The 11,430-nt window shown below is 17.7% G+C and overlaps 3 protein-coding genes across 3 annotated transcripts; all 3 read right to left on the bottom strand.

Moving 5' to 3' along the window:
* Positions 1-358: 358 nt before the first annotated feature.
* PGSY75_1408100 (plasmepsin III) lies at positions 359-1,714 on the bottom strand (the record flags this gene model as incomplete). Its single annotated transcript, XM_018787787.1, has 1 exon — positions 359-1,714. One exon carries the CDS (start codon positions 1,712-1,714, stop codon positions 359-361), a length of 1,356 nt encoding a protein of 451 aa, XP_018639159.1.
* Positions 1,715-4,644: 2,930 nt separating this feature from the next.
* Positions 4,645-5,892, bottom strand: PGSY75_1408000 (plasmepsin II; the record flags this gene model as incomplete). Its single annotated transcript, XM_018787786.1, has 1 exon — positions 4,645-5,892. One exon carries the CDS (start codon positions 5,890-5,892, stop codon positions 4,645-4,647), a length of 1,248 nt encoding a protein of 415 aa, XP_018639158.1.
* A 3,727-nt stretch (positions 5,893-9,619) lies between these two features.
* PGSY75_1407900 (plasmepsin I) lies at positions 9,620-10,981 on the bottom strand (the record flags this gene model as incomplete). Its single annotated transcript, XM_018787785.1, has 1 exon — positions 9,620-10,981. One exon carries the CDS (start codon positions 10,979-10,981, stop codon positions 9,620-9,622), a length of 1,362 nt encoding a protein of 453 aa, XP_018639157.1.
* Positions 10,982-11,430: the final 449 nt, after the last annotated feature.

Below are 11,430 nucleotides of genomic sequence, written 5' to 3'. Positions count from 1 at the left end.
CGTATATTCATCAAAAAAAAAAAAAAAAAAAAAAAAATTAAAAAATTAAAAATATATATAAATTATATATAAATTATATATAATATGTAAAAAAAAAAATGTGTTATAAAATAAATGCAATATAATAAAAGGACAACATATAGATATTAATATATGTATAAATTAAAATATATATTATAAACAAGTTTCGTTTCATTTCATTTTATTTATTTATTTATTTTTTTTTTTTTTCATTTCATTTTATTTATTTATTTATTTATTTATTTATTTATTTTTTTTTCATTTCATTTTATTTATTTATTTATTTATTTATTTTTTTTCATTTCATTTTATTTTATTTTTTTTTTTTTTTGTTGGTTTATAAATTTTTGGCTAAGGCAAATCCAACAGTGTGATTATCATAATCATAGACGGTGAAATATTTTCTCATAAATGGGTCACCTAAAACGAATGTATTTTTTTCTAAATCAATAGGTACAATGTTAAGCATACATAATGCTGAAAAAATATTTTCTAATGGTTCAAGATATTGTTTAGGTTCTAAGGTGTAAACTTTATTTGGTGAACGGTATTCAAGTGTTGGTAATTTATTGTTACCACAAGTAGTTACATATAAAGATAAGAATGGAACTTTGAAAACACTTGCTGATTCTACAAATTGATTAAAAAATTCGGTTGGAACAGTTATAGCACTAGTAGCAGTATCTAAAATAACATTTGCTTTTTTTGATGATACATTACCATAATGTACATCTAAATCAACTTGCCACATTAAATCGTGATTTAATTTTTCAAAAGTTAAAGGTCCATCAAAGAATCTTTCTTCAATACCTCCTATAGTTAAATAACCTTTATTTTTATCTTCTGGTGGTAAATAAATTGTATAAAGGGCTTGTTCAATTTTATTTTGAGTTTTCAATTCAACAACATATGGATCTATAGAACCTATTGATAAATCTTTCCATCCTAAACCGAAAACACCATCAACTGTTGATTCAGAATAGAAAGGTTCAAAACCAACAATATCAGTCATTTCAATAAATTTATATGGAACTGATAATTTACCAATTGTTACTAAATCTTTACTAAACACTCCAGTTATAGTACCAGCTTTACTTGTTAATTTAACAGGTGAATCATCTTTTTCATATGTTTTTGATTGAGATGAATCATAATGATTTTTATTTTCACAACCTTCTGAAGTACATTTTATACTTGGTACCCATATATTAGATGAAGCTGTATGGAATAAGAAATTAAATTTTTGACCATTATCTCCAAGTTTAGCTTCTCCAAAAGATAATACATTTGCTAAATCTTTTAATTCTACATTATCAAATTCACTACCTAAATAATTTTTTTTTGTTATTCCTTTTTTAAAAAGTTTTACAGATTCAATTATATAATTTTTTAATTTATGTTCTTTAACTGTTTTCATAAGTCTATCATATGAATTTTCAATATGAAATCCTACTGTGGAATATTTTGATGTTTTAATTATATGATTAACTTTTCTGTTCTTTTGAAAAAGCACATTTTCATATATATAATAAGAAAAACCTCCTGTTACAACTAAAAATATTGTTACAAATAATATTTTAAATAATCTTTTAGCATTCCATTTTTTTACTTTAGTTACTCTATACGTGTTAAATGATTCTTCATTTTTCATGAAGTTGTTGGTAAAATCTTCTTCTTTAATTGTTAAATTCATTTTTTTATATAAACAAAATTTTATATATATAATATATGTATATATATATATATTGCATAAATATATACAAAAATGTTTTTTTTTTTTTTTTTTTTTTTTTCAAATATATAATTTAAAAATATAAATTATATTTCCTTTAACTATTATATATTTTACGGGCTTTCTAAAATATATAAATAAATAAAATATATATATATATATATATAAAATATTACATATAATAATTCTATTAAGTATATATTTTATTATATATAAAATATATATACCTATATTTATGTATTATATATATATATATATATATTTTTTTTTTTTTTTTTTTCTCTTTTAGGGGGGAATTAAATAAAAAGGAGAACTTCGAAAAATTATAAATAAATATTATATATATATATATATATTTAATATATTTTTATTTATACATTTACTATATATAATATTGAATTAGATAAAAAGAAAAAAAAAAAAAAAAAATGTAGGGAACATATATAATATATTAAATATATGATAAAATATAATTTTATATATACATACAATAAGAGTAACAAATATATATAAAAAAAATAATAAAATTATATATATTATTGTATATATATTTATATATATTTTTATTTTATAGTAGAATAATTTATACTATGGAAAAAACTTAATAATTTTAAATAATCTTTTTAAAATTACTATGGTATTAAAATTATAAATATATTTCTTATTATAATTATAAATATAACAATGGAATATTTTTAAACATATAAGATTTTTTGTTGAATAACAAGTAAAAGAAGCATTAGTATACATTATATTATACATATATATATATATATATATATATTTTTGTTATTAGCATGTAACTTTTAAAAGAGGTGTTAATATATTATACTTCTATATATTTATTAGCCCTATTATCAAGTCATATCATTTATATATATCGTATATGAGTGGTATTAATATGTAAATAAAAAAAATAATATGATTTTTATTATATATGTAATACAGTTATATATATTTATATATATAATATATTTTGGAAGAGCCCTTTTTAATTAATACTTTTTTAATTTATATAAAAATATTATTAAAGATATATTTAGCGCTTATTCTCTTTTAAACCCTATATTAAATATAATACCAAAAATGTTAAATAAATAAATAAATATATTATATTTATTATATATATAATAAATAATTATTTACATATAAAATAAGAAAAAAGAAAAAATTAGAATAAATTAAATATTTATATATAAAAAAAAAATAAAATAATAATTTTATTTGTATAAGAATATTTTTATGGATCCGTTATATAAATTACTTTTCTTTTTCTTTTTTAAAATGATATTTGATATTTAACTTATTTCTTTTACTGACATACAAAAAAAAAATCTTAAATAAATTAAAATTATATAAATAATAATAATTATTATAATAATGAATGTATCAAAAATAATATATATCGCATTTGTTCTTATACATTTGTTTGTTTTATTTTATTTTATTTTTTATAATGGTGTTGTGTAATATAGTATTTATATAAATGTTAAGTATTACAAGCCAATTGTTTCTTAAAATGAATTATTTCTAATTATTTTAAAATAACAAGAGTGTGTGTTTTTTTTGAAAAATAAAAATTATAATAAAAATTCTTTATTTATATTGATCTTATCATAAATTCATATAATAATATTCAATATTTTGTATATGAATATTAACAAATATTATCGTCAAATATATAAGGAAATAGTTTATTTTATAAAAAAAATATAATTATTTCAAAAATATATCAGACGTGCAAATTTAATATTATTTAAATAATCGTTATTATATGTTTAGGTTAATTTTATGTGTAAACATGTGTTTATATTATATTTAATTAAAAAAAGTTATAAATATATTAAAGTGAAAAAATATTAGAAGAAAATACTGTATTAAATTGAAAAGATAAAATAGTAGACATTCAAAAATATATATATATATATATATATATATATATATATATATATATGTATACTATTTTTAATACATTATTAGTTTTAACAATTTTTTTTTTTTTTTTTTATAATTTAATTATATATAGGATGATAGTAAAATATGTTAATTAAAAGGTATATAATATTTTATTTAATAAAAGTTTTTAAAAATTTTAATAATTTATTATTATTATTTTTTTTTTTCCCCTAAAAGTTTTTAAAATGTGTAGCTAGCCTAATGACAAGCTAGCCAATTTATTATTTTATTTTATTATTTTATTTATTTTTTTTTTTATTCTTCATTGTTTTTAAAAGTTATTCAAAAATAACATTATCCCTTATATTGTATACATATATTTATGTATTATGTAAATTTTATTTAATAAAAGGACTAATAATTTGTATTAGACATTACTACATTTATTATATAAAACTTCTTTTATATATATAATACTAAATATAATAAGTCAAATATTTTCAAGTGAAAAAAAAAAAAAAATATTAACCATTATTGAAAAAATATACATACATATATATATATATATATATATATATATATATATATATATATATTAAAAAAGATATTTTTATGAACTCACTCTTGTGTTAGGTTATGAAAGAAAATTTATTTGTCAAATATAACTAATATATATATATATATTAATACTGTGAAAAAAATAAAAAAAATTAAATATAAAAAATTATAAATTCTTAATGAAATGTTTATATTATCATTATATATGCTTTTACAACAATACGGAGTATGTGAAAAAAAAAATATAAAAAAAAAAAAAATTAAAAAAAAAATAAAAATAATAAAATATGGTTTAATTATTTAAATGTCTATAAAGTGGTTCATTAAGTACATAATGTATTTTCTCATATTCATATAAAAAAGGTGAAACATACAATTAATATACTTCTATATTATGTTAATATGTTTTCCTTTTATTTTCAAAAAATTTATTATTTTTATAAATTCTTTTTAGCAAGAGCAATACCAACACTGTGATTATCATAATCAAAGACGGTAAAATATTTTCTCATGAATGGGTCACCTAAAATAAAGGTTGGAATTAGGAAATCTAATCCTATGATATTAAGCATACATAATCCTGGACCAACATCTTCTATATGTTGAAGGTAGTATTCGGGTTCTAATGTGTATTTACCATTTTCTGAACTGAATTCGAAGGTTGGTAATTTATTGTTGTTGCAAAGAGTTACATAGAAAGGTAAGAATGGTATTTTTGCATCTAAAGTTATTTGCCAATATAAATCGTGGTTTAATTTTTCATAAGTTAATGGTCCATCATAAAATCTTTCTTCAATACCACCAATGGTTAAGAATCCTGTATGTTTATCATGTACAGGTAAGTAAAAGGTGAAAAGAGCATTTTCAATTTTGTTTTGGTTTTTCAATTCAACAACAATTGGATCTACTGAACCGATTGATAAATCTTTCCATCCTAAACCAAGGATACCATCAAATGTTGAAGCAGTGTATGTTGGTTCGAATCCGTTAGTATCTATTACTTCAATAAATTTATATGGAACAGATAAATTACCAACGGTTACTAAATCTTTACTAAAGAATCCACTAACAGTTCCAGAAACATAAGTCATTTCTACTTTGGTTCCATCTTTTTCATATGTTCTTGATTTAGATGAATCATAAAGATGTTTAGTTAAACATCCTGCTGTTGTACATTTAACACTTGGGACCCATAAATTAGCTGAACCTGTATCAAGAATAAATGTAAATGGTTGTTGGTTATCTCCAACTTCTGCATCACCATAAAACATTATATTTTGGAAATCTACTAATTCGATATTATCATTTGAACTACCTAAATAATTTCTTTTGGTAAGTCCTGAATTAAGAAATTTCACAGATTCTTTAATGTAATTTTTTAATTTATGGGTTTTTATAGTTTTCATAATTCTATCATGGGCATTTTCAACTTTAAATCCAATTGTTAAATGTTGTGAATTTTTTAAAATTTCATTCATTTCATTATCTCTTTGAAGCCATACATTTTCATACACATAATAAAATAAACCACACATTACACTACAAAACAGAAGTACATATAGTATTTGAAATCCTCTCTGCATCTTTTTCTTCTTCTTTGAATCGTCAAAGTTTAAACCATCAAATGTTGAATTGCTTTTAATAAAGCCATGTTTAAAATCATTTTCTCTTACTGTAATATCCATTTTGTTCAAAATATTTATTAATAAAAAATAAAAAAATATATATATTATATATATATATATATATATATATATATTTATTTATTATTATTTTATATTTTTATTTTTTGGGTTAATGTTGATTCTTATTAGATTTATGTGTATTAAAAAAAAAAGAAATATCTCATACAAATTATTATAGGTTACTCTTTTTTTTAATATAACACAAATAATATAATATGTAATTTATTATTATAATATATTACAAAAATATATATTTTTTAAAAAAAAAAAAAAAAAAAATTCAAATTTGTTAAAAGTATAAATAATATATATAATATATATCATAATATTTATAATTATTATAAATATATATTAATTATATTATATATATAATACATTATAAATAATATAAAAAAAATTCTAGTAGTTCTTTGTGTTTTAATTTTTTTATATCATATATTATTCAATATCCTAAATAATATTTTTTTGACTCTTTCATATAATATATATTATATGTAATATATATATATATATATATATTATGTGATTTTTTTTTTTTAATTTTCTATGAATATAAATAAATAGGGTGAAAAAACAATAATAATAATAAATATATATATACACATAAGTTTTTTTGGTAAAATAGTTTTTTAACATGAACAATCAATAATTACCAAAAAATTATACATGTATATAATTAAAATATATTAACACATTAAAAAGATCTTATAAAAAAATATACATAACTATATAATATATTATATATATATTTATTTGTAATAATATATATATATAATGTTTTTATTGTTTTATAAATGCAAATACAAAAAAATATAAAAAAAAAAATTTATATTATTAATATAATTTGACTTATTTTTTTAATTATACTAATTTTACTAATACTTATATAAAGTGCAATACCAATTAGAGGTACTATTAAAATAAATAGTATTGTTTTATTTTATAGAAAAAATAAATTTTTAAAGAACTTCTTAAGTTTTCTATAGAATAACAAGATCATTCAAATACAAATAATATTGTATAAATATTAGGATGTACCTTTTTTTTTTTTTTTTTTTGAATCAAATTCTCAATGAACTTAGCATTGATATAATATAATATGCAAGGTTTATATATATTGTATATTATATGTATATAATATATATATATCATATAATATTAATATAGTAGTATATTATATATATATATATATTATGTATATATATAAAAAGAAAAGGCCTTTTTTATTTTATATATGTAAATTTATATTATTATAATTTCTTAATATATATATTATTTTTATAGCAAGCATTATTTTTTTTTATTTGACAAAAACTTCAAAATATAACGGGCAAAAAAAAAAAAAATAATAATAATATTTATATTCTGTTTAAGTATTATTAAAATATTTATTTAAAAGTTAAAAGAGAAAAAAAAAAAAAAAAAAAAAAAAAAAAAAAATGTCAAATGAATATATTACTAAAATTATATATTATATATTATATATTATATATATATATATATATATATATATATATGTATGAAGTCAGCTAGTTCATTATTCTTCTTTTATGAAAACAATTAAAAATTCCTAAGAAATATGAATAAATTATAGTTAAAATGTAAAAGAAAAAAAAAAAATTATAAATCATTTTTCTCATATATTAATTTTTAATTTGTTTCATTTTTTGTATAAATAAAAATATATATTAAAGAATTCATAAATATAAATATTCTTTTTATAAATTTATATCACATATTAATATATTATATATATAAAATACCTTATGTATATATAGACATGAAAATCAAATATCAAATGATTCATAATTTTTTTATTTAAAATTATAATTATTTTCCTTGATTCTTTTTTATTTCAAAATACATTTTCCATATTTTTAAAATATCTATATTTTTATGTGCAATAAATATACTTATGGGTAATATAAATATTATAATAAAGTTAAATTAATTATATTTCAGTAGATAAAAGAAAATATATATATATATATATATATATATATATTTATATGTGTGTATTATATATATTTTTTTATTTTTTACCTGAACATGTAGAAATTTTTTTTTTTTTTTTTTCATACACCTTTGTAATTATATGGCTAGCATAACAAACTAGCCATGTGTATGCTTACTTTATCTTTTGGTCTTTTATAAAACATTAAGAGTAAGGAATATTATAACACCTATTAAATTTATGGAATATATATGAATATACTTATAAAAAAATATATATATGATTTACTCAATTTTTATAATGTTCCCTTTTAAAATAATTATATAGAATATACACATGTAATATGTTTGTATATTAAGAAATGTTATATTTCAAATGTAATTTCTTATATTCTTTATTTGTTATTCTTTATGATAATAAAATTTACTTAAATATATTTCAAGTTTTCTATGGTTTCATATATTTTTTTAAATCCGTATGTAACACATCAAAATAATATATATGAATAAATATTTAATCAAATGAATAAGATATATTATATATGTAATAAAATAGCAATCTTTTTTTAATTATTTATTTTATTTTTTTTAATGCACACAATATATAAATATGTATATCATAAAAAGAAAAGGAGTATTTTATATTTTTAATATATTTTTAAATAAGATATAAATAATAATAAAAGAAATATTAACTTTATATTATAAAAAAATTTATAAAATACATAAAATATATAAAATACTATATTTAAACGTATAAATATATATATATATATATATATATATATATATATATATTATTACCACATTATATGTCGGCTGCATTTTTTTTAATTATATTTTTTTTATGTTTTTTATTTTTTTTTTATTTTTGAACTGTTCAAATGAAAAATAAATATCCGTACACAGAATAAATCAACAGTATAAACATCACAACAAATAATTTAAAAGACATTCTCATAAATTGTTGATTTAATATAAATCTATGTATACATCTTACATGAAATAATTATCTTTAAATTTGAATAAAACCAAACAAATATATCCCTTCATCTCTATGGGAAAAATATATAATTGACTTTTTGAAGTTCCGCAAAAATTGTTCAAAATCTTTAATATGTGTTACTTCAAGAAAAAAAAAAATATATTTTTTTATAGAAGGTACAAATTTTAATAATAGTGTTACACACATTTAGTTTCTCAAACCTTTAATATTACATTCATTTTTCATTAAATATTTTTATTTCATTTTGATATAATTTTAAAAAGCATCAAATCATACAAAGTTTAATTTAAAAATATATCTAACATATGTAAAAAATATAACATTATATATCGAAATATATATTCATAATCTAAATGAAAAAAAAAAAAAAAAAAATTTTATCTTTTATTCATCATTTCTTAGTTGAAGTTGTACATATCAATAATTTTTTTTTCTTATATATATTTAAATCTCTCATTATCACAATCATTGTTTAATTGAACATTTTGTAAAAGTGTAAATTATAATATATGAAATATCATGTTCCTAAACGTTTTTTTTTTTTTTTTTTTTTGTTTCATATAAATATATAGATACTTAAAAATTGGTCATTGCTAATAAAATTGGTTTTAACATTATTCAAGTTCTATAGTAAAAACGGATATTTTAATATACAAATAAATAAATAAATAAATAAATATATATATATATATATATATATTTATATATTTATGCATATTGTTGGATAGACCCAGTTTGATCCTTTTCACTTTAATCATTTAACGTGATTTATAATTTTTTTTTTGCAACTGCGAAACCAACAAGGTGATTATCATAATCAAAAACGGTGAAATATTTTCTCATAAATGGGTCACCTAATATAAATGTATTTTTGTTCAAATCAACGGGTATAATAGTTACCATACATAATGATATACCAAAATCAAATATTTGTTGTAGGTAATATTCTGGTTCTAAGGTATAAACATTAGCTGCTGATCTGAATTCCAAAGTTGGTAATTTGGGGTTATTACATGTAGTTATATATAATGGTAAGAATGGTATTTTAACAACATCTAAGCCTTCAAAAAATTTGTTAAGGAATTCGGTTGGTGCAGTTATTGAACTAGTACCACTATCAACAATTGCATTAGCTTTTTCTACAGTTAAATTACCAAAATGTAAATCTAAATCAACTTGCCAATATAAATCATGGTTTAATTTCTCATAGGTTAATTGACCATCATAAAATCTATCTTCTACACCACCAATAGTTAAATATCCTTTGTGTTTATCATCATGTGGTAAATAAAAAGAAAAAACGGCTTGTTCAATTTTATTTTGATTTTTTAATTCTACAACAACAGGATCTACTGAACCTATAGATAAATCTTTCCATCCTAAACCTAATATACCATCAAATTGTCCTAAGGTATAAGTTGGTTCCAAACCATTGGTATCTGTTACTTCAATAAATTTATATGGGAATGATAAATTACCAATAGTAACAATATCTTTACTAAAAAATCCAGTAACTGTTCCAGATACATAATTCATTTCTACTTTTGTACCATCTTTTTCATATGTTTTGGATTTAGTAGAATCATAAAGATTTTTTGTTTTACAACCTATAGTACTACATTGAGCACTTGGAACCCATAAATTTGCTGAACCCGTATCAAAAATAAAAGCAAACTTTTGTTTATTATCTCCAATTTGAGCTTCTCCATAATACATTACATTAGCTACATCATTCAATGGTACACTGTCACTTGTAGTACCTAAATATGATTTTTGTGTAAGTCCTGTTTTGAAAAATTTCAAGGATTCTTTAATATAATTTTTTAATCGGTGTTCTTTTATTGTTTTTATAATTCTGTCATGAGAAGTTTCAATATTAAATCCAATAGTTACATATGGTGAAGTGTTCATAATTTCATTTATCTTTTTATTTTTTGATAATAATACATTATCTATAAGATAATAAAATAATGCTCCCGTAATCAATAAAAAAAAAAACACGTATAATATTTGAAATCTTTTCTGAATCTTCCATGTTTTCATATTATTATTTAATGAAGGAGCATTCACAGCTGATTCATTTCTCGCAAAGGTGTTTGAAAAATCTGCTTCTTTTAATATTAAAGCCATCTTTATAAATAAAAAAAAAAAAAAAAAAAAAAAAAAAACTAAATATATATATATATGTATGTATTTATATAGACTAATATTGTCTCTTTTTTTTTCTCTTGTTCATTGAAAAAAGAGAAATATTTTTTGTCTCCTTATAAACAAAGAAGCCTTATATACAAATTTATATACACTTCTATTATCATCAAATAGGACAACGTTTTATTATATGATATAATATGTTATTATTAAAATATATAATAATAACATATATCTATATATATATATATATATATATATATATATATATATATAATATATATATATAAAGAAATATATAATATACTAGAAATCTCAAATTTTAGAAAATAAATTCTAACAACAAACTATAAATAAACTAAGCAACATATAGAAAAAATATAAATAATTAAAATATATATATATATATATATATATTTCAATTATTTTTT

This window comes from Plasmodium gaboni, chromosome 14 (assembly GCF_001602025.1).
Source record: "Plasmodium gaboni strain SY75 chromosome 14, whole genome shotgun sequence".
Lineage (NCBI taxonomy): Eukaryota > Apicomplexa > Aconoidasida > Haemosporida > Plasmodiidae > Plasmodium > Plasmodium gaboni.
This window is presented reverse-complemented; position numbering and strand designations above follow the sequence as displayed.